The sequence below is a fragment of the Triturus cristatus genome, chromosome 9 (genome assembly GCF_964204655.1).
Source record: "Triturus cristatus chromosome 9, aTriCri1.1, whole genome shotgun sequence".
In the NCBI taxonomy this organism is placed as follows: domain Eukaryota; kingdom Metazoa; phylum Chordata; class Amphibia; order Caudata; family Salamandridae; genus Triturus; species Triturus cristatus.
Window position 1 is genome coordinate 961346070 of NC_140592.1, and position 24950 is coordinate 961371019.

The window sequence follows — 24950 nt, forward strand, 5'->3', positions numbered from 1 at the left end:
GGAGGAAAAGTCTCTGATAACAGGGATTGAATTGCAGACACCAGAGTCAATTTCTGTGCAGGAGGTAGGAACACCAACCCCAACTGAGTCTTAAAGTGAGCCCCAATGTACGTTAGATCCTGAGAAGGAAACAGGCAGGACCTCTTCTGATTCACAAGAAAACCGTGCCCCTGCAGGACCCGGCAAACCTCCCGGACATGGAGCTCCGCCTTTGAAAGAGAAGAAGCAGAAATCAACAAATCATCCAGGTATGGAAAAAACATAATACCCCTCCCATGTAAATGACCCATCAGAGGGGCCAGAACCTTAGTAAAGACCCGTGGGGAAGTACACAAGCCAAAGGGAAATACCTGGAATTGAAAATGCTGACCCAGAACACAGAATCAGAGAAACTTCTAAGAGTTCGGGTGCACCGTTACATGGAGATAAGCATCCAGTAGGTTGATGGAGGCCAGAAAATCCCCCTGACTGATCAGAGGGAGGATCACCTGTAAGGATACCATCTTGAACTTCAGGGGAGGAATGATCAAATTCAACCATTTTAGATCCAAAATAGGTCTGAGGTCCCCGGTGTGCTTCTCTACCAGGAATAGAATAGAGTACACATCCGGTCTCTGTTAATCCATGGGTACTGGAATCACAGCGCCCTTTGCCACCAGACAATGGATGCCTTCCAACAGAGTCATCATCCTCAGAGAGTCCCTGGGGCAAGGAGTGTCCCGAAAACAGTCTGGGGGAGTCTGGACGAATCCAAGGAAAAAAACCTTTCGACACTACTTGAAGAACCCAGTGATCCGAAACCATATGTTTCCAGGCTTCCAGAAAGAGAGACAGCCGACCCCCCACTGGACCCACTCCCAGAGCAAACCAGTCATGACTTGGAGGGGGCAGAAGAGGTAGAAGATTTGTCAGAGAACTGGGACTTGCCAAAGAAGGAGCACCCCGGCCAGGCCCCATTCCACGAAAGGACTGATGAGCCCGTCCCTGACAAGCAGGACCAAAGGCCCTACGAGCCCCAAAAAAGCGGGAACACCCAGCCCTCTCCGGAGCCAGCAGTTTTCGATCCTCCGCTGACTTTTTGACCAGATCTTCTAAGGGGTCACCAAACAACTTCGCCCCAGAAAAAGGAGACTTCATGAGCAAACCTTTCTGCGCAGAATCAGCTTTCCAAGAACAGAGCCACAATTGGCGTCGAGCAGCCACAGAAGAGCCTGCAGTAGAAGCCACTGGCCCCAAAGAGTCAAAGGAAATATCAGAAAGCAGACAAACCTGCTGTTCCATCAGAGCGAGTGTGGGAGAAATGTCCTTGCCCTGGTCAAACAACTCAGCCAAGGATTGAAAATCCTTAAGCAAAGATTGGATGACATAGGAGAACTAGGCAGGAACCCTAATGGAAAAATTGGCAGTGGAAAAAGTGCGCTTCACCGCCGCATCCACCTTTTTATCAACTGGATCAGCCGTGGAAGCATCCTCTGAAATAATAGTCCCTTGAGACGACATGCCAGCCATCAAGGAATCCACCTTTACAGAGGCAGGACACTTAACTGCAAAGTCCTGCAAGGGATATCGTTTTGACAGAAACCGGGGAAAATTATTCTTATCAACATCCTTCCATTCAGCCTCTAACACCCTCAGAACCGATGAGTGATGAGGCAAAGACTCTGGCTCCTTCCTTGATATTGCGCAAAGAAAACCGCGTCCTCCACATGCACCTCAGACTTCGGAAACAACAGGTTGGAACGGATGTGTTGAAGAATATCACTAAGATCTGACCCCTGCACAAAACTACCTTTAAGGTCCACATCGTCCTCCCCCTCCAATTCATGGGAAGGACCAGGATCACATCTGGCCCTCTTGGGAGGAGGAACAGAGTCCTTGTCACTTAAGGCAGCCACCACCGCAGCATTTATCATCTGTTGTATCAATGCAAGAGAAGGGACTGCATCCTGAAAACCCAGAAGAACCCTCTGTGGCAGCAGAAACCACCTCAGCATCAGCCTCCATCACAACCAAATACCAAATGACCAGCAATACCCCTATGGCAAGCAGGAGTGCATAAAAAGTGTACCATCACCATGGAAACCAATTGCCTCAGGCCTGAATCGGCACGCCTAATCAAAGACTTCACCACATGAGCCCCAGAAGAAGCGCAGCAAACCATGTGCCGATCCATATCAAAGATGGAACTAAGCCACCCCCACCACGTTACAGTGAGAGAATAAGGGGGTCGCTTATGACCGGGAGGCTGGAAGAAGCAATGTATGGCGAGTCCACTAAAGCAGGACTCGGTACAACCCTGTGACAAAGGACGTGGAATTCAGGGAACCTGTACTGGCCCAACCGCACCACCGGAAAGTAAGGGAACAACAATATACGCCGAGTCCGCTAAGCAGGACTCGGAGTACAATAAATAAAAAATGTAAGCGTGAGGAAGAGAACCCGCTACCGAACCACTCGGTAGCCAAGAAAAAAAGAAAACACGTCGAGTCCGCTAAGGCAGGAGGTGAACGTGAAACATGAGAAAGAGACGCCGAGTCCGCTGAAGCAGGACTCGGCCTCTGCATATACAAAGGCATGGCAAATCCCTGCGTCCGCTAGAGCAGGACAGGGGAGAACGCCCAAATGCCAAACAAGGGAGAGAAAACAAATAAAACACAGGAAACAGTGCCTCCCCCTCAAGAACGGGGTCCAAGAGTCCGCTAAAGCAGGACTGCTGCCCCCAACATACCTGACAAACAGGAACATGAACAGTACTCGGAGTAGTGCAGAAACAAAAAACAGGTTGTGTTGGGACTTTTGTGTTCTTTTATCTGATTAGTTGTTTCCACTGGGGGCCATATTGGAGGGATGGGGAGACTAGTATGTAGCTCTTTTACTTGGAGTTTCTGGAGGAGCAGAATGCTCACTGTTAAATACTGTGGCGAGGAAGACGGACGAGGAGGAAATGTCAGCTGATTGCCACCTCACATGTGGAGGCCTACCCAGAACCATTGAAACAGAATCCAGAAGAGCAAGTGGTAAAATGATTCTCTGTAAAATACATGCTGGGTGCAACATAACAGATAACTAGCACCAACAAGACACATGGAGTGACATGAGAAGAAATCACACCTGGGGATTTAATAGTTGCCTGAGGTAGCATTGCAAACTATTGGTTTTTGTCCACTGTGCCACTCTAAACAGGGACCTGTGCAATGTAGGGTGTTACATCAAAAACACAAAAGATGATGAGCGAGTACTTGCAAATATTCTGACCCCAGGGTAGCACTCTAACCAATAGGTTTTTCACTTACTGAGCCACTATAGAAAAAGGCCCGCCTTAAGCACCCTGCTCCTCATGGAAACACTTCATCCCAACATTCCCGGACATCCTCCTCCAGAAGAGAATACAAGGAACCCCTCAATAGTTTTAGCCTTATTTGGTGCCATCAGTGAGTTATATCTTTCATCCAATGTGAAGTGAGGAAGGGGTTTGGCGATTAGGTAACTGGCAGAGTGAAAGACAGAAGCACATAGATTGTGCACTGCAGAGACTTGGAGTACTGGCAGACATTTGGAAAGGATGCAAGAGGTGCGCATACATGAGGAATGGAGCATTGGCAGATATTTTTAAACTTGCATGAGGGTCAGCACAGCAAGTTGGTAGTGCACAGAAACTATATGCTTAATGTAATCGAACCTCTGCTGCCTGAAAGAGCCTGAATGATCTGTAAGCAGTGTTCCCTCCAAACAAAGTGAATGTTCTGTTGAGTGTTGGGCCTAGGCCACAGGAGTGGGCCAAAATATTTAGAGGATTAGCACCTGGAGGAGTGTCTGACTGTCTTTGGGAATGGCTGGGCTTGGCAGAGCCCTGAGTAGGCCAGAGTATATATCGGGATTATTCAGTCTGATAGTGAATGTCTTGGGTGAGGAAGCCTCGAAGAAAAGCTGGTGCTTGATACCACTAGTGATGCTTCCCTTATAGTCCATGCCTGGAATAGGTTCCTGCAGGGTTTGGGATAGGACGCATTGAACAGACCTTTAAAAGGACAGTTGGGAAAAAGGCCTGTTCTGACCTGAGCTGATGGTAGTCTTCCCCTTGACTGGCCTATTCCCCTTTACTCTTCATTCCGAAGGACTCCTAGACCTGTCAGTAGCACACCTTATATGACTCTTGGAAAAGAGTAGTAAGTGTCCAGTCTTGCAAGTCACCTCTCCAAAAAGACTGCCATGTCAGTTGATAAGTCATGAGCACTAGGCAGTCTCATACTTGGCTTAAGTAACTTTGGAGCAAAATATAGTGTCTCATCCCTACAGAGAGTTGTAGGAAAGTACCTATGACATCAACCAAGAGTCGCACACTGTCCAATCGATGTGAATGCCGTTCATACATATATGTTAGTGAGAAACTTCTGCCTGATAACACTATAGGGAAAAGAAGATTGGGTGACCTGGTTGGATTATTCTGTGGAACAACCAAGGGAGGTCAAGTGTCACTTTATTACCACCACCCTACATCTTATCTATGTTCAAACAGTAGTAGGGCAGGTCTGGGTCAGTGCCCACTGGATAAATGGTAGATTTTGTGTTTCTTTTGCCTGGTTGCAAGGGCTCTAAAGGCAATTTCATTACATCCACATTAAATGTTCTACTTGAGCCGACTAATTTCCAATGAAACTATTTTGCACACAGTGTATGTGCTTATTTGGGGATTAACAGTTTCTCGACTGTGAAAACACCAGACAGAGACGATAGGCAGGGTTTGAGTGTGCAAGAAACCAAACATAGGGCACTGTACGCTGTGTTCATCCACCACTGAGGCAAAAAAAAAGCCCACTCCTAACAAATATCATAGGCTGTGCCACTTTAAATTTCACCTGTGGTAGAAGGAAATTATGTCCTGGTCTCTCTTAATCATTGGGTTGGGTGTTACTTGCGTAATTTGCTTTAGCCTAATTATGAAAAGTTACAGAAACATTACACATGATTATGCAGACTTACGCGTGGATCGTACACCAGCATTAGGACTATTTTCTTAGCCTAAAATGCACCCTTGGATCCAAAATGCGCCAGAGGATGCAACAGCAGTAGCCACTCATGCTTGCTAAGTTCATTGTTCCTGTGCTCCCATGGTAGCTTTTTTTGTGCCAAATTACTCATCATTGCACAAACAGGTGTAATTTTCAGTAATTTTGCATCAAAAGAGTAACATGAAATTACCAAAATTACTCCGATTACTCTGGCATAATTAAAATTTTGCCCTGGCCTATTAGTCATTCTACATGTAGCGAGTGCGGAGTAATAATGAACTACATACTTAAGCTTAGGGCAGACTGTTATAATTTCCCTTTGTAAACATTTCCTTTATTTCCTTCCTCTGTTTTAGAATGTTATTTATAGTTGGTACGTTCCCAGCTGAACCCTACCAGATTATCATAGTTCTGTGTCCCATGGAATTCCTGAATCTCTGGGAGTGCAGGTTAGAATGTTGAGAGGTTAGTTAGCTGTGACGCTTGTGTGACCGTGGATGCTTTTCTGTTCGGAACTCTTAAATGATAATAAAGATTTCTTACCCACGCTGATTCCTAGACCCTGAAGGGATGGAAGCTGTATAACCTCTTCTTTTCTCATTTATCCTTTTCTAATTAAATTCTGTGTAGTATTAGAGTAGGGAGTCCCCACCTGCCAACCCGTAGAATTGGGTAAGCGGCTGCTGTTCAAGCCAACTAAGGAGTCGGCTCTGAGGTCGCAATAATGTCACTGGTGAGTGAGCACCGCCACTCTGATGCCTCCTTACGTCGAATGGAGACTACATGTCCAAAAATGGAAAGCAACTTTTCTTGCATTTATAAGCAGCACTGCCCTGCCCGAACAGTGAGGTAATTTCAGTTGTTCTGTATATTGTACTATTGTTGCGGATTGTCTCCTTGTGTAAAGATGAATCATCAGGTGACAGCTTGTAGATAAAGATATTTATTCAATTATAAGGTCGACACACCATAACCAGGTGGGCTCAGTGCGAATAACAAAATGCCTACCAACCGTAATCAGCAACTGTCATAAACTGTAATAGTAAAACGTCCAGCTGTCAACATTCCAGCTGGTGTAAACAGCCTCGCGCAAGGAAAGGGTAGCGCGTGGGAGAGGGGAGGAGGAGAGAGAGGAACATGCAAGGGTAAGCAAGAGACACAACACATCTCCTTTCCTTATTTATTATCAGATAGAAAAAGAAAGAAGAGATGGATGGAATACAAGCAAAAATATGTAACTACAAAGCAAATGCATACAAAGTCTTTGTATTTGCTGGGTTTAACCAAGCTACGACCAAATCTACTGGTGCTGGCCACTTCTTCCAAAGTGACTCTTTCCGTCACAAGTTCATGACCAGATGCCTGGCTGTCTCTTGGCCCTAAAGAGCTACTAGTCGCACTATTGACAGGATCACTCTTCTCATCACTAGGCTCCAAAACGTCTTGGTCATCCACGGATGTGGTAACACTACTATTGCCAGGGGATGCCTCAGAGGCACTTGTGCTTTGCTCTCTGATTTCACCAATGGGTTCAATGATATCACGTTCCTGACCGTCCCTTGTACAGTGCTCAATAGATGGTGAAAATATGCTATCACCTTCTCCGTCCGAATCGGATGTTTCTTGGTGCAGCCATCCGTACTTGTCTAGCACAACCCTCTCATCCCCTACATCCTTTTGTTTTTGTTCGTTAGTGTCTTTTTGGACAACCTCCAATTTTGAACAAACCGACAATGCGGAGGCATGCCACACCTTGCCATCACTGAGGAGCGCTGAGTTACAAAACACCTTTTCTACATTTAACGGCTCTGAAAACCTACTTTGTCCTTTGACAATGTGTCCACTCCTTTTTACTCTCACTCTGTCACCTTCTTTAAGGTTGATTTTTTTGCAGTTATGCTTGCTGTCAAACTTTACTTTACTCAGATGTTGTGCCTCTTGGATTATTTTTCTGACGGTTTCCGCTGACCACTCAGATTTCTTTGCATCCTTGAGCCATCCAACATTATCTTTTGAGATGGGTGTCCTGCCTCTCATAATCTCAAACGGACTTATCAAAGTTTTCTCTCCAGGAGTGATCCTGTACCCCCAAATCATTTTGTTCACTTCCTTCCTCACTTGCCATTGTTGTTTGCTAACTGGATGGTGCCTTTTATCACCCTATTAAACCTTTCTACGGCCCCATTGCCAGCAGGGTGGTAAACGGAAGTAGTCTTGTGTGTAATACCATTCCTGACAATGAATTTTTTGAAAATGACTGACATGAACTGACTTCCGTTATCACTTACTATAGTTTTCGGTATACCCTCTCTCGTGAATATACCGTCCATAAATGTGATAATGTCCATAGCATCCACCCTCCTGCAAATCTTTATTTCTGGCCATTTTGAAAAGTGATCTACTAAGACCAGTATGTGCACTTGTTCCTCTTGCCATCTTACAGGACCCATTATATCAATTCCTACTCTCTCCCAAGGCATGTTTGGACACTTCAACGGTGGTAGAGGGGGTCTGAGAGTCGTTTGAGTCTCATCTGAATTTTCGCATTGTATACAGTTCCTTACAGCTCTCTCAATTTGGTTATCGCACCCTGGCCACCCATACCAATTCTTAATTCTCTGTTTTGTTTTGATAATACCTAAGTGACCCTCGTGGCAAATATTGACAATTCTTTCTCTTAATGTGATAGGAGGTATCACTTTACCCTGTCTTAAAACAAGGTCGTTCTCCACAGATAACTCATTTCTCAATTCCCAGAAAGGCCTTAGCTCTCTTTTCAGATATTTCTTCTTAGGCCATCCAACAACAATGAGTTTACTAACTTCTTTTAGTGTTACATCCTTAAGATACTCTTTTTTCCAGTCCTCTTTTGGTATGCTAGGGAATTCTTTGTTGATGCTAGCAACACAGAGTTCTTCTTCCTTCACCCCTTTTTCCACATTCTGCAAAGGCAACCTGCTAAGAAAATCTGCGACCACATTTTTGGTTCCTGGCAAGTATTGTACCTCATAATTGTAATCTAACAGTTTTATAGATAATCTTGCCAACCTGGGTGAAGCATTATATAAACCTTTCACAGTAAGTACTTTAGTTAATGGTTTGTGGTCACAACGCAAAATGATCCCTTTTCCCCAAATGTACTGCCGGAAATGTTCCAGCCCCCACACAAAAGCTAAGGCTTCACGCTCAATAACTGAGTATTTCTCCTCAGTGGAAGTTAAAGAGCGGGATGCAAATGCAATGGTGACTTCCTTACCGTCGCTCTCAACTTGTGTGAGGACTGCACCAATTCCCTTTCCGCTGGCATCTGTAGTGACCACACAGTCAAGATTGGTGTCAAACCCTTTAAGAGGTGGAGCGTCACAAATTTCCTTTTTAAGGCTTTTGAAACTGTCTTCGCAGTCTTGAGACCATTCAAATTTGTTCTTATTTTTTAAAAGGGTTCTAATGCTGTAAGTTTTAGAGTAGTACTCCACCAGTCCCAAAAATGCTCTGAGTTCTTCCTTGTTTTGTGGAACTGGGGCACCCTTGATAGCTTTGAGTAGTTCTTTCTTAGGTTTTATTCCTTCTTGAGTAATTTCATGACCCAGGTAGGTGCCAGTTTTATTACTGAACCTGCACTTCTTGTACTCTGCTGTCATGCCACTTTTTTCCCAAATTTTAAGTACCTGCACCAACCTGTTGTCATGGTCAATCTGATCTTTTCCCATAATCAGAATGTCATCCTGAAAGATGAGTAACTTGACCCCTTTGAACATTTCATGCATTAGCCTCTGGAATAACGCCGCTGCCGACGCTAAACCAAAAGGTACCCTTTTGAACCTGAAACAACCGAATGGTGAAACAAAGGTGGTGAGGTGTCTGCTTTCGGGATGCAAAGGTACCTGGTGGTAAGCAGCGGCTAGGTCTATAGTCGAAAATACTGTCATATCTTTTGTGAGAGACAACATCTCATTAATTCTTAGAAGAGGGTATTGGTCAATAAGAATATTTTTATTGAGGTCACGCAAATCTATGCACAACCTCAATTTTCCATTGGGTCTCCTAGCGACCACCAGAGATGCGACCCATTCAGAAGATTCTGTGGTTTCGATTATTTCTGCTTCAAGTAGCTTATTAATTTCAGATCTTACCTCCTCCCTTAGTGTTAATGGAATTTGTCTTACCTTGTGCAAGCAGGGCACAGCATCCTCTTTGAGTTTTATTTTGTGTTGGAACCCCTTTAATTTACCAATTTTCCCATTAAAAACTTTGGGGAAACTGTTAACTAAGTTACTGCCAGGTAACACCTCCTGTTGCGTGACTAGTACATGTTCAGCACTGTTCGGGTTCAGTGTAATCCCTAGTTTTCCCTGGTCCTTCCATCCAAGCACCTAAGGGCCAGTGGCAGCGACATACAACTTGCTGCTAGTTTTTCTCTCCTTAAATGAAAATGTAAGTTCCTTGAAACCCATAAGCTCAATTGGTTCGCCCTATCTCAATATTAACACCTCCTATTTCAACTAGGCACATGCGTTTCTTTTTTTTGCATTTCTCTTCTCCCTCACTTACTGTTACCTCTGTTACATTTAGTACACACAAGTTGCAGTCCGAGTCATCCGAGGAGTCTTGCTCACCCTCCTCCTCATCCTCATCCTCAACAAATTTTACTTTATCTTTAATTTTCCTTTTGCAAGCTTTTTGAAAATGACCAATGACACCGCATTGAGTACATTTGTTGTTCCTTGCCGGACACTTCCAGTCGTTAGCTAAATGCTTACTGCTACCACAACGGTAGCATTTTAATTGTTCATACGTTCTAACATTCCCTTTGAATCTTTGTACGTCCTTCACTTTGTTTTTGTAAGTGTTCTTGGTTCCACTTATTTTTGCCACTACACTTGCTTCTTCAGCTTTGCACTTATTCTCATTAATAACTTCCTTAGCACAACGACTAGTCAGTTCTGCCTTCTTAACAATATCAATAACCTGTTGAAGAGGTTTCTCTCCTTTAGCCCATAATGCGTCCTGTATGTTGGGATTGGCAGCGCACATTACTATCTGATCCCTTATTAAGTCATCGTGCATGTTTTCAAATTTGCATGAGAGTGCTAAGTTCTTTAACGCAGATACGTAGTCATCTATGCTTTCCTTCTTACCTTGTTTCCTTCTGTAAAATTTATATCTGTGTACTGCAACACAAACAGTTGGTTTATAATAACCATCTAAGTCCTCCATCGCTTCATCATAAACATTTCTCTCTTCCCCTACTCTCACCTTTTTCGTAATATTGTTGTACACCTTAAGTCCTCCAGCACCTAAACAGTGTAACAATATTTTTTTCTTTTCCTCCTGTTTGAGTGGTTCAACATCCTTATCAAACGTAGAAATGTAGTTACAAAAATATTCCTTCCACTCCTCCCATTTCACTGGTGGTACCCCTGTACCCTTCAAAAACGCTTCTGGAGGCTGCAAATTGTATATGTTCCCTGAGGCCATCTTAAAACTGTGCGCACGAATATATATGTTTATGAAAAGTCACAGTGCCTAAGGACCTTAAGAAATTTCACAGTTCCTTATTTAATATCCAACAGGGTTTATAGAATTTACTCAATTAACTTCACACCTGCGTGTTCAATAGCGCTTCCATATAGTCAGCATGTGAGTCAGAATATCCCTTTTATAAGGAACAGTTCGCGTGTGAACATCAGACTTCCAAAACGCTCCGGAGTGCTAACGGTAGCTTGGAGCTTTGTTTACCTATTTTTTTTCATTTATCAAAGATGGCCGCACGCACACTTCCTGTTACGTGAGAGAGGAAAATAAACTAGAACGGCACTTCCACATCCAAGATTGCGTCGCTATCCTCTGACATCAACGACGCTTCAAAACGACTGCGCCACAACATCTGAGGAGAATTCAAGTCGATGCCTTATTTCGCTACGATAAGGTTAGTTCACGTAGAATAATACATAGAATCACCTGTGGGTATTGCGGCAGGCTGCACGGCTCGTTTTCAAAATCGCTGGGTATCGATATCATCCAACACTTCGTAGACATGCACAACACTAGACAGTGGATTCACCTTCGCTAGTAGTGCTTTCCCCGCTTTAGATTCAATGCCGCCGTACCGCTACAACCAGGATTTCTTCTTCTTTAGATATGTTCTTTTTTTTTTTTAAAAGGTCACACCACGGACTCCAGTATAAGTACAACTAATGTCATATCCATTGTCTCCGCTGCACTTATCTTTTTCGCACCGCCTCCATTTTCACCACACATCAATACAACTTGCCGTAGATACAGCTAAATCTTGTTCCAAAGCAAGACGATTTCTTAATATGTAAAGCTTCTTTATGTCAAAGTACCGTCAATACTCCTTAATGTTCATTTATAATTATATTCCAAGTTTCATGTAAATCTTCAATCTCGTGGGTTCCTCTGTGTGCCGTCCAAATACCTTGTCGCCAAAATGTAAAGATGAATCATCAGGTGACAGCTTGTAGATAAAGATATTTATTCAGTTATAAGGACGACACACCATAACCAGGTGGGCTCAGTGCGAATAACAAAATGCCTACCAACCGTAATCAGCAACTGTCATAAACTGTAATAGTAGAACGTCCAGCTGTCAACATTCCAGCTGGTGTAAACAGCCTCGCGCAAGGAAAGGGTAGGGCGCGGGAGAGGGGAGGAGGAGAGAGAGGAACATGCAAGGGTAAGCAAGAGACACAACACCTTGGTAACACTATGAGAATCTAGTCCTTGTTCTCCATTGATACCCTACCTTCCAGTGTCCATCGTGGATCATGTGAATTCCTGTGCTGACCACCTCTTCCCAAATAGCCTTATATATCCTTGCTCCCCTTCAAGTAACCCTCTCAGCCAGGGGCATTCTCACTGTATGAGCATACAATTGGATGAGCTGCCACTATTCAAGCCCACCAAGAGCCCTGATGCTAGTTTCTCCGTAAGCAGACTACCTTTAGTGTCTCCGAACTATAGGCCTTGTCGCTGGTGTTTTTTCATCCCATAACTCCCTTCCACCTTTTAACTCTCCCCTCACCCTTAATGTCCATTGAAAGCCATTGGGGTGACTATGCATAGAGGGGAAAGAAGCATACTGACATACATGTGAGTTTAGGCAGCAGCACCTGCATTATGACCTAAGTTAAATTGTTGCTCCTCTTTCGGTTGGTCTCCTCCCAAGTCATCTATTGGAAGCCACAAGTCCTTCCTCTCTCTCTCCTTCTAACACTCCAAAGTGCTTACCTTCAGATTTCCTACTATTCACTATCTCAATTTCACCTAGAGACTCTTAATATTCTTGCCAGGGCATCCAGGTAAAGTGTGGCCCAGTTTAGGGGGACTTCCAATGACAGCTTCACTACTTTGGCTTGTTTTGCCATCAGAGGGCTAAGGCCAGCCGCGGTCGGTAGTAGGAGTAACTGCAGGGCGGTGACGTGGGGAGGGGGAGGGGCAGGGTGGGGGGTAGTAAACTATGGATTACAGAGGTTTAAAGGTAAGTTAACATTTAAATTAATAAAACAAATTTCGTTGCGTGCACGCCCTGCAGTTACTCCTACTACCGACCGTGGCTGGCTAAGGCTCCTGTCCTCCCTTTCCTCTCCCTACACCCTGATTAGCTCAAATTTCCAACACCTCATCAGTGTTCCCTCTCACCAGCTACTTGACCACCCTTTGTTTTCTATCCCCACTTATTCATATACTTGGTCTTGACATCTTTCCTTATTACTGCGGCTTCCCCAGTCATACCCTGACAATCCTGAGTATACCATATAACCTCTGATAACATTGATAGTTTTCTGAAAGTTGTTTCTTCCACTGCTTGCATTGTCTTGCTCCATGGTGAACCACACAACCTACTATAACGTTGGTGTTTTTCAGGAGGCTGACTCTTCCATTCGTTCAACTGTGTCACTCCTGCGTGCAAATATAACCTCTGATAACTTTGCTGGTTCTTTTTAAGGTGCATCCTCTTGAGATTTAACTCTGTAGAACCTGGGATATTTCGATAGACAGTAATAGCGTTGTTGATGATAGTAAAGTGCATTTGCCAGTGGTTGCACTGTGTCACTCCTTAATGAGCCACATAATGCTAATAAATTTGGGATTTTTAGGAAGCTGTTTCTTACACTACCTGCTCCTGTGCCACTGCAGAGTGGACCGTGTAGTTATGATAAATTCAATAGTGTCACTTGGTTACAACCCTGCCACCATTGATTGAACCTCCTAGACTCTAGTAAGTTTGATGATTTTTTGGAAGCTGCACCTTCCTCAGTTGTATTCTGTCTCTCCTTGGTGGCCCACATATGTTATTATAACTGTAGTGTTTTTGAGGAGTCTGCGTGTACCGCTGTTTTCTCCCAGTCAATCATTTACTGATCATGTAGTCTCAGAAAACGTTAGTATTTTTGAAAGCTTTGCCTATCTTTGGGTACATCCTTCTACATCTGGGTGGGCCACACAGCTTCAGATAATTTTGCTGGTTTTTATTTCTTCGACGGATTGTAGCCATGTTGTTCCTGAGTGGAAAAAAGTAGCCTCAGATAGATGTATTTGATGCCTGACTGCACCTCTGTATATATTCTGTGGACTATACCACTCTATTGAGGAGCACGTAGCATCTGAAAAGGTTGATGTTTTACCTGGCTAAACCATGTTACCCCTTGGGCGATCACATAGCCTCTAACTTGGATGGCTTTTAGGAATCTGCATGTTCCTGCTGCTGCTGCTCTTAGGTGGATCACTTAGTTAGTTGTAACGTTGGGGTTTAGAAGCGGCATCTTCATTTGGTTGCATCTTTCTCACTAATGAGTGGATGACAGCCTCCGTCATTTATGTTAGGATGGGACAGTACACCGTCCACTGATTGTTCCTCTGTCACTCTTGACCAAATAACATTGAAAGGCACCCAGCTGCCGTTTGTTTCCTGCATGTGGACCAAGATGAGGTTTGAAGTTGGTATACGAGAGCTAATATGATTGTTAGAGGTAGTATGGTGACAACACATCACTATTTACAGGTAAGTAAGAAAGTAAAAGATTTATAGAGCGCACGAATGCCAAGGCATCTTGGCACTAAATGTAAACTGTAACATGTACTGTTTCAGGGAGGGAACTGTTTCATTTCCCTTTGAGGGGAATAGCCAGGTCTTTAGCATTTTCCTAAATAGGGGTCTGCTAGATTGTAGCCTAGTAGTAAGCAGCAATTTGTTCCAGAGCTTAGCCATCCGATAGGAAAGGCTTCTGCTCCCCAACCAGGCCTTTCGAATTTTGGGGATCCGAATTACTCCTATATTGGCAGATCTAAGGTTCTGCTGCGGGGAGTACCATCAGAAGAGTTTCTGCATGTCTGATGATCCGCCACCATATAGTGCTTTATGCTCCAGGTAGAATCTTTAATCTGATGCGCTGCTGGACCAAAAGCCAATTGACCTCCCTGATGCTGCTGGAAATATGGTGGTATTTGGAAATGTTAAGCAGCACCCGCACTGCGGTGTTCAGTAGAGACTGAAGTTTGACTAGTTGGTTCTTGTCAATGCCCAGGAAAAGCGCACTGCAATAATCAATTCTCGAAATAATTAATGCAACTACTACAGTTTTCCATACATCCTGGGGAATAAAAGGCAGAATTTTGCACAGGATCTTTAGTAAAAAGAAGCAAGAGGAAGTCAAGAGGTTGATCTGACCTGTAAAGTTCATTTGGTCATCGAACATGAAACCTAAGTTCCTAGCCTTTAACGACGGGCCAGGACAGCCTCCTGCCTCTGCTGGCCACCATAGTTGATTCCATAGATGTGGCCCTTTTCCAAACTCCATGACCTCCGTTTTATCTGTATTTAGTTTGAGATAGTTCAAATGCATTCACCCCATCATGTGCTTCAGACAGTTGTGAAATCTCCCAGCCACAGTTTCAGTCGAAGAAATAGATATAACTATCTGAGTGTCATCAGCATACGAGACCAACAATAAACTGTGAGCTTTGATCAGCTTGGCCAGAGGAGTGACATAGATGTTAAACAAGGTCGTCTACAATGCTGAACCTTGGGGGACTCTGCATGGGAGGGAGAACCTCTCAGATTTAAAGTTGTCCCAGCACACCATCTGTTCCCTAGAGGCAAGAAAAGAGGTGAGCAGAATTAGGGATGTCTCTTTATTTCCTATTGCCTTCAGCCACTGCGTTAATACCAGATGGTTAACAGTATCAAACCCTGCTCTTAGGTAAAGTAGGATAAGGACGGCTCTTCCCCCACAGTCCAGCTGTTTGCGTATCTCCTATGTGGCCATAATAAAGCGGATTCTATGGAGTCACGTGGTATGAAGCCATGTTGGGTGGAGTCTGAAAGGTCATTAGAGTCGAAGTAGTAGGTTAGTTCTTTATTGATTGATTTTTCTAAGATTTTGGCCATGAGAGATAAGCAGGATATAGGCCGATAGTGTTTTACTTCAGTGGGGTGTAGACAAGGCTTTTTTTGGAATTGTCCTAATGCAGGCTTTCTTCCAGGAAGCGGGGAAAGTCCCTGACATAATCACATTGTTCAGAAGTGGAGCCAAATGAGCACTAACATTGTCCGAGGCCAGATGTAGTTTGGCGGGATGACAGGGGTCTGTCAGGGACCCTGATTTAATAGATAGTAGCAGGTAATTTACTTTGTCCACGGGTGGGGGCAAAAAACTGCCAGTTGGCAGTAAATAGTGTAAGCGATAATATCCTCTATTGGTGACCTTATGGCCTTGTTTGGGGCACGCTCTGCAAGTTTGTTGTAGACCGTTAGCACTTTGGTCTGGAAGAAGTTGGCCACTTTGTTACAGAAGGCTTGATTTGGTGCAAATTGATTCTCCTGCTGCAATTTGGACAAGGCGGTGACAGTTTTAAAAAGCTCTCTAGAAAAGTTTTTTGACGCCTCTATTTTGTTTGTGAAATAGTTTATTTTGGCACTTTTGATAGCTTTCCTATATACAGCTAGGGCTTGTCTATAGACAAGTTTACCCTGCTTGCTGTAATCTGCCCTCCACATGCGCTCTAATCGCCTACATTTCGGTTTTAGGAGTTTAAAAGATCTGAATTATACTGGGGGGCTGAGGCATGATTTCTTCGTCGTATATTTGTTTTTCCCGGGGCTAACCGGTCAATTGCTGATCTAATCCACCTATCAAGATTGAATGCAGCCTTGTTGTTGTCTAGGACTAGCATGGGAGGGTTTCTATTAAAGGACTCTACTAGATCCTTTTTATTAATTTTATTCTTTGGTTGAGACTTAGCAGGGGGTGGCCTATTTGGCGGAGGCACATTTCTCTCTGGGCAGGAGAGTTTGAATGAAATGACTTTATGGCCCAACCAAGTAAGGGGAGTATTTTATCCAATGTAATGTTGGAATTCCGAATCCCACCGTATTATCTTGTAAAGTAAATGTATCTGCGTTATTTTCGCATTCAAGGTGAAAGTTAAAAGTCACCAAGTATCGTGAAGGTAGGAGAGTCTAGACATGATTCCATAAATGTCTGTAGTGATTGTATAAACTTGGGTTTCGGTCCTGGCAGCCGGTAGAAGAGTAGACCAGGTAAGGACAAGGTGTTAGTAAGTTTAATGTTGAAGGTCACAGCTTCTACTCCTAGCTGCTGATTAGACTCAAAAGTGGCTTTAAAACAGAACTGGTATATAATTGCTATGCCACCACCCTTTTTATCTATCCTGTCTATACTGGCCAATTCATAGCCTGCCGGTAGCACTATAATTCAGTCGGACTCAAACGTTTCATTAGCCCAGGTTTCCATTTGGAAAACCTAATCCGGGTTCGACGTCTGCATCAGTAACTCAAACTCATATTTGTGCTTGATCAAAGATTTAGGGGCCGATTAGGATGGCGGTGCTGGGACCGGCCGCCAGTGGTGCGGCGGTCCTGCACCTGCAATTAGGATGCCACCGTGGCGGTGGCATCCTCCATTCCCAGCATTGTGGCGGGCGGTGCTCACAGCACCGCCCGCCACAATGCTGGGAATGCACTGTGTGCATTGTCATGCACAAGGTGACAGGCCCCCACCATGGAAGGCCATGCACCACTGCCACCGTATATAGCCCCTTTTCCGCCTGGTCGACTGTTCAACCGGCGGAAAACCGGCGGCCGGTCTTTCCGTCCGCCGGGGTCCTGTCCGCCATACTAATATGGCGTGGGGAAATGGGTGGCGGGCGGGGAAGGATGTAGGGCGAATCGCCACCGCCATGCGGGCGGTGGCGATCCGCCCTACATCCTAATTGCCCCCTTAGTATTCAACAAAATACCGTTTAGCGAGTTCCCTGCAGGATCATTTTACCCTTTAAGGGATTAGAGGCCATACGTATCAAGCTCAATTGCAGTCACAAATGCTGAAATTCGCAGAATTTCACCGTTCGCGATCGCAATTTAGCAGTGTGCAATGTATCACACAAAAACCCACTCGCAAAATAAGGAATAGCAAAATTTGCGATTCCCTATTTTGTGATTGCATTTAAGGAATCACAAATTGCGATTCCTTAAATGCAATGTAAGAAGCACAAAAATAGTGCGATTTGGCCTTAAAGAATTGCAAATTTCCACCAACATCAAGTTGGTGGTAATTTGCGGTTTTCTTTAAGAAAACACTTTTTTGATTTTTTTAAAGTGCCATATGTCGCACATAAATGCCCTTAGGGCATGTATGTGTGCAAAATGTGCACACATGCATATTTCAGAGGTGCAACAGGGTGTCCTCTTGGCACCCTTGCAACCTTGAAATTGCATTCTCAATTTGCGATTCTCTAATTGCTAATCGCAAATTGAGAATGTCTTCCTATTCATTCCTATGGGCCCCCTAGCCCATAGGAATGAATGGGAAGGAATTCCTTATTTGCGATTCGCAAATAAGGAATATGTAGGATTCGCAATATTTTTAGTAAGTCCTACATACATTGTATTTTGTGATTTTCTAATTGCGATTTGCAAAAAAAAATCGCAGTTAGAGATTCACAAAATTGTTTTTTGATACATATGGCCCAATGTGAGGGCACAGATGTGGAGGTGGCTCCAGTGACTTCAGTGGCTAAGTCAAATGAATTATTATCCCACTTAGGAGGACTAGGAACGGGTGTGATTGTGGGAGTGTTTGTTATATTCCTGATTGTTAAAGAAAAGTTGCAGGAGTTACACAGAAATAGAAGGATGTCCCTTTTCACAACCTCTGTATGGGAGTTACAGCACTTACCATTATTGTAGGCCAGTAGCTGTTCCCTAGTGTAGACATGGCAGGGAAAACTGGTGCATTCCGGGCACTGACTGGCACAGACACGCTTGCCATTGGCGCGCCAGAGGCGCACCTGCTGTGTGCGTCCACTTCGCGGAACACGTCAGCATGCTGGTTTTATCCCCTGCGTGCTGAAAACAACTAGCATGCCAACCTTGTGAAGGGCGGGCCCGCTCTTAAATATGGGCACCGCAGGTCGAAGGGGAAACGCCAAAGCAGTCTGTCGGGCTGTAAGTATCAAAGCCAAAGTGCAATTGTGCAATTTTAAAAAGATTTAAAAATACTCGCAGTCATAGCGTAAGCAATTTCAAACAGTTTCTGTGACCAAGTCAAATACACACGTTACAAGCTGCGCGATCGCGTCAGCATGCTCGTTTTATCCCCTGTGGGCTGAAAACAACCAGCACACCTACCTTGTGAAGGGCAGGCCCGCGCGGTCGAGTCGCATGCTTGTTTTATCCCTTGTGTGCTGAAAACAACTAGCACGCCGACCTTGTGAACGGCGGGCCCGCTCTTACATATGGGCACAGCAGGTCGAGGGGGAAACGCCAAAGCAGTCTGTCAGGCTGGAAGTATCAAAGCCAAAGTGCAATTGTGCAATTTTAGAAAGATTTAAAAATCCTCGCAGTCATAGGGTAAGCAATTTCAAAAAGTTTCTGTGACCAAGTCAAATACACACGTTACAAGCTGCGCGATCGCGTCAGCATGCTCGTTTTATCCCCTGTGGGCTGAAAACAACCAGCACACCTACCTTGTGAAGGGCAGGCCCGCGCGGTCGAGTCGCATGCTTGTGTTATCCCTTGTGTGCTGAAAACAACTAGCACGCCGACCTTGTGAACGGCGGGCCCGCTCTTACATATGGGCACAGCAGGTCGAGGGGGAAACGCCAAAGCAGTCTGTCAGGCTGGAAGTATCAAAGCCAAAGTGCAATTGTGCAATTTTAGAAAGATTTAAAAATCCTCGCAGTCTCAGCGTAAGCAATTTCATACAGTTTCAGTGACCAAGTCAAACACACACGTTACAAGGGAACTGTAAACTTATGTTATTTAGACAATCTTATAACTTGTCTTCTATCTGTACCCTTTTGGCAAATCAGTTGCACTGCAAACAGTGGCCAGTTTTACAACATAATATTAGTAACGTATTTTTATTATTTTGCTTCAGATCACATTTCTGCACTTTCTAAGCGCTGCAAAACGGCTGTTATTGTTATCAGATACTGAGTTTGCTGAACTCAGATTGATAGAAGGCTGACTTGCATTTCTCCTTCTCAGATTTAAGTTTGATTTATCTTTCATTCTTTTCCACATTGATCTTTTCAGTTCCTTGGATTGAATTGCTCAGTTTCATATTGCACTGTATTAAACATATATAGCTGTAGAGTTTGTACAGTACGCTAAGGCACAAAGGCAAGCCCGTCTGCGTCTGTCCGTGATTCGACCGCGACCAGCGCCAGGAACCATGGATCTCCCACCATCCACTGCTACGACGCCTCCACCCTCCTCGCACTCAACCCCGGTTGGCACAACAACTGCCAGCAAGCCACGCCAAGTTCGACCAGTTCTCCTGCTGCAGCTGCCGCCAGACCTTCACAACAGCCCTGGGCACCAACACCACCAAAACCAACACCACTGATGTCCTCAGATGCATCCTCCTCAACGTGCGCTCTACACACAGACATTCCATGGAAATCTGGAACCTCTTTGACTCACTCTCACCCGACGTCGCCTTCTTCACGGAAACCTGGACCAACGCCTCCTCGGCCCCCGACATCGCCATCGCCATCCCGGATGGGTACAAGATCCAGAGAAAAGACCACCCCAACCACCCGGGAGGAGGCATTGCCATCGCACACAAAAACTCCCTGCGTCTCACCACATCCAACGACAACTTCCCTGCCGCCAAACACCTACATTTCCAGGGCCAGACCACCTCTAACTCCACACTCCTCAGCACCCTTGCCTACAGACCCCATGGACCCCGAGCTCTCTTTGCCAACACCAGCACCGAACTCATCGCACCCCACACCATCACCACCATGGACTACATACTTATAGGAGACTTGAACTTCCACCTCGACAACCTCAGCGACCCCAACTCCGCAGCCCTCCATGACAACCTCGCCAACATCGAGCTTAAACAGCTGGTCACCACACCTACACACAAGGCAGGACACACTCTCAACCCCATCTTCGCTGGAGGCAACAGCGTTCACTGCAGCCACAGCACGCAGCCCCTCTGCGTACACTTCCTCATCAACAATCCCAAGCCACCCAAACCCGCTCGTGCCCCCGCGCTGGAACTAGAGCAGAGTCATTGAGGAACAACTCAACTTCATCCTCAACGGCAACACCCCCTCCGCTGCAACGGATGCCAGCCACGCAGCCATGGAACTCCACACCTGGATCGCCAACTGCGCAGACAAGCTCGCCCCGCTGCGCAACCCCGACAAGCTCCGCCCCAGGAAAGCCGCCTGGTTCACCACTGAGCTCCAAGAAGCCAGACACACCCACAGACGCCTGGAGAAAATCTGGAGAAACATCAAAACACCTGAAAACCACACCGCCTACAAGAATGCCATGACAGATTACCACCAATGCATCAGATCCACCAAGAGAACCTTCATCTACAACAGAATCCTCGCCAACTCCAGCAACTCCAAGGAACTTTTCAGCGTCATTCAGAAATGTACCATGCCCCGCAGCGAAGCAACTGACATCATCCCCTCCCAGGACCTCTGAGACAAGCTCGGCTCCTACTTCCACCTGAAGATTAAGATCCTGTACAACAATTTCAACAACCACACACCTGTAGTCAGCCCACCCAGCAGCAACACCAGCCAGACCACCATCTCCGCCTGGACTCCGATCGCGACCAAGGAGACCGCCGCAACGATGAAGGGCATCCACTCTGGGGCTCCCATAGACCCCTGCTCACCCCACATATACCACAGAGCCGCCACCACCATCGCACCCGTATTACAACAGACCATTAACACCACCTTCGTGACTATCTCCTTCCCCGACTACTGGAAACGCGCAGAAGTCAAGCCCCTCCTCAAAAAGCCCTTAACAGACCCGACGAACCTCAAGAACTACTGGCCCATCTCGCTCCTCCCTTTCGCAGCGAAAGTCGCCGAGAAGACCGTCAACGCAGAGCTGACAAGGTTCATCGAAGAAAACGCCATCCTCGACCCTTCCCAATCCAGATTCCGAAACAACCACAGCACCGAGACCACCCTACTCGCCTCCACCGACGACATCCGCACCCTCCTCGACCAAGGCCACACCGCAGCCATGATTCTACTCAACCTGTCAGCAGCCTTCAACACCGTCTCCCACCGCGCTCTAACAGCAAGACTACACGACGCCGGCATACAAGGCACCACCCTCGACTGGATCAGATCTTTCCTCACTGGCAGGAGCCAAAGAATCAGAATACCACCCTTCCTCTCCAAACCCACAGAAATCAACTCCGGGTCCCTCAGGGATCATCACTCAGCCCAACTCTCTTCAACATCTACATGGCTCCCCTCACCGCCATCGTCCGACAACACGGGCTCAGAGTAATCTCCTATGCCGACTCAGCTCATCCTCTCCCTCACCAAGGACCCCACCACCACCAGACTCCACTTCCAGGAAGGAAAGCAGGACGTCGCAGCATGGATGAGCATCAGCTGCCTTAAACTCAACTCGGAGAAGACAGAAATCCTCATGCTCGGAACCACCCCCTCAGCATGGAATAACACCTGGTGGCCTACCGCCCTCGGCACCACCCCTAACCCCACAGACCACGGCAAGAACCTCTGCATTGTACTCGACTCCTCCCGCTCCATGAATCGCAAAGTCAACACCATCACCTCCAGCTGCTTCAACAACATCTGCATCTTCCGTAAGACCTTCAAATGGATCCCCCCAAGGCAAGGAAGACAGCCACCCATTCACTCATCACCAGCAAACTGGACTACGGAAACGCCCTCTGTGCTGGCATCAACATGTCTCTACTACGCAGGCTACAGACCATTCAGAACACCACCGTCAGACTTATCCTCAGGATCCCTCGACACGACACGACACCTACGCAAGCTCCAGTGGCCCCCTGTTGAGAAAAGAGTCACTTTCAAGATACTTACCTATGCATACAAATGCCTACACAATACTGGACCCCAATACCTCAATGACAGAATCACCCTCCATGTACCCAAACAAAACCTCCGCTCCACCAACCTCCTCCTTGCCAAAACCATGCACATCCACAGACCCAGAGCAGGGGTAAGATCCTTCTCCTACATCGTGGCCAAAACTTGGATCGAGCTCCCCACAGACATCAGACGTGCCCCCTTCCTGAACACCTTCAGGAAGGCTCTGAAGACCTGGCTCTTCAACTGACCCCTCCCCCCTCCCCCCCCCGTCCCCCAGCACCTTGAGACCCTCACGGGTGAGTAGTGTGCTTATAATCCCCCTGATTGATTGACATAAAACATGTACTCTTCAGAAAGTGCCCTTAATGTTCAAGAATGCCTCCCACTATGAGTGGATGTTGCAAAGTGGTAACGAGATATACAAACAAGTTTTAAAATAGTCACAGTTAAAATAGTATGGAGAATATACAACTAGATTCTCATTTGAGTTTGCAGTGTTACTGAAAGACAGAATGGATCAGTGTAGATGTTTTTTTTTATTATAGTCTACTGTGATAGTGTACAACATGAGGTCTGAAACATTGTACTCCTGGCTTTAAATGACGTAGAATTAGAATTGTGAGTTCGACCACTATTTTGAAGCTTTTTTATATGTTTTTTAGGTATTGCAAGCGTGAAGCTGAACCCTGATACTGCCCACCCTAATCTTTTCATTTCTGAAGACAGGACCAGCGTGAGATACATCAGTAGCAAGCGGCTGCTGCCTGACAACCGGCAGAGGATAAGCCGCCGCTTGGGTGTACTGGGGCAAGAAGCTATCTTGTCAGGGAAGCATTACTGGGAGGTGGTGGTAGGACACATCTCTGGTTGTGATATTGGTGTGGTGAGTGAATCCATCTACAGAAAGGGTTACTTCTCATTTTGCCCGATGGATAGCTGCTGGATTCTGTCTCTCCGGAACGAGACCAAGTTTGTTACTCTTGACTCAGGCACCCAGATGTTGACTCTAAGTGGGAGACCTCAGAGGATTGGAGTATACCTCAACTATGAGGAGGGGCAGTTGTCTTTTTACAATGCTGAAAGAATGTCTCACCTATATACTTTTCGATTTCCCTTTGCTGGAAATCTCTACCCTTATATTGGGCATGCCAATTTAGCAACACATGGAGTCCCACTTCAGATCTTTTGTCTCAAAATATAGACAGTGAACATTTTCCTGTTTTCGATCGTTCTACAGTTTTCTCAGCATGTAAATCATTTCATACAGAAGCCTCTTACATTTCTAAGCATTTTTATAACCAACTGTTTCTTTTGTTTACAGTTTTACTGTGCAATGTTAAATAAATATGTTAATAGAATGTGTTTGTGTCTCTGTTTACTCGTTATAGTAAATGTTTATCTATAAACATATACATGAATTAGGGATTCAGCATTATCGACTCTGTAGTTGGAGCCATGCTGAACTGTTTTGGTAAATTTAATGACTATCCCTAAAGAGAAGGAGGGAGTTTTGATAGGCAAACTTGTAAAAACGTATACTTCCAATGAAGTATCCACAAGATGAGAGACTACTGAAGTGGCCCAAAAACGTCTCAAGGTAGCTGAGGTTATCCCACATTAATCCTCAAATATCAGCATGATATTCATCAAGTAATGTAGGGAAAAATGCTGCCTTTTTTAGGAAAGAAATTGTTCTTTCTCTGCCTTCCGTTGGCACCCAGAAGTGTGGATGTGCCCGCTTTCCAACCTTCCCTCTGTTGCCATACTGCTATTCGTCTATGTGGTGCCTTCTTTTCCCCTCTACTTCTCACATCCCCCCTCAACTCCTTGCAGTATTGTTGTGCACAGCTCTCTTCTTTCTGCTTGGTCTCATTGTCTTTGACCTTTTTCAGGCTGCCTTCAGAGGCCACAGGTTGGTGATTAGCTAGAGAGAGTTGGATTTTTTTGTTTATAGAGTTGCATTTTTTTGTTCAGATTGGGAATCTACTATTTAAGTCTTGAACTGACCTTTGCCCTACGTGCTGGAACTCTGCCTCACATTGTAAGTTGTGTTGTAACAATTGTCTATTGGACCTTCACATAGTTACTTACAAATCCTAATTGAACCTTTGTTTCTGTTTAGTGCCTAAACTTGTGGTATTTTTTATAGCTGCCTAAACGACATTTAAACGGTATCAGATTCCCTTGGTTCTAGTCATATAAAGGTACAGTGCCACTAATATTGAGTGATTCTTGGAATTTTTCAGTGTCTGTATGATGTTTCCATTAATTTGAAATCCATATAAAAGAAAAAAAACTGCTTGCAAATGAAATGTATGTGAGAGCGGATAGGAATAGTAGCCCTGTGTTCTATTTAGAACAAAAGATCTGACGCTCGTGAAAGACAGCAGAACAAGCAAGAGACACTTCCTTTGACGGGCCAACCACTGTGATTACAGCCCATTAATGTCTCTTTTGTCACTGCCCTCATATCCCTATCCTCTTACCTCCCTCCATTCACCATTAGTATCAAGAACAGTTTGGAGGTGTGGAGCACAGTTG

The 24950-nt window shown here is 45.3% G+C and overlaps 1 protein-coding gene across 1 annotated transcript in view; it reads left to right on the forward strand.

The window, feature by feature from the left end:
- The window catches only part of LOC146799152 (zinc-binding protein A33-like), a 530413-nt gene extending 506803 nt beyond the window's left edge, over positions 1–23610 (forward strand). The window contains exon 10 of the mRNA XM_085628053.1: positions 23072–23610. Coding sequence (XP_085484179.1) covers positions 23072–23610 — 539 coding nt within the window. The remainder of the gene's footprint in view (positions 1–23071) is intronic.
- The last annotated feature ends 1340 nt before the right edge of the window (positions 23611–24950 follow it).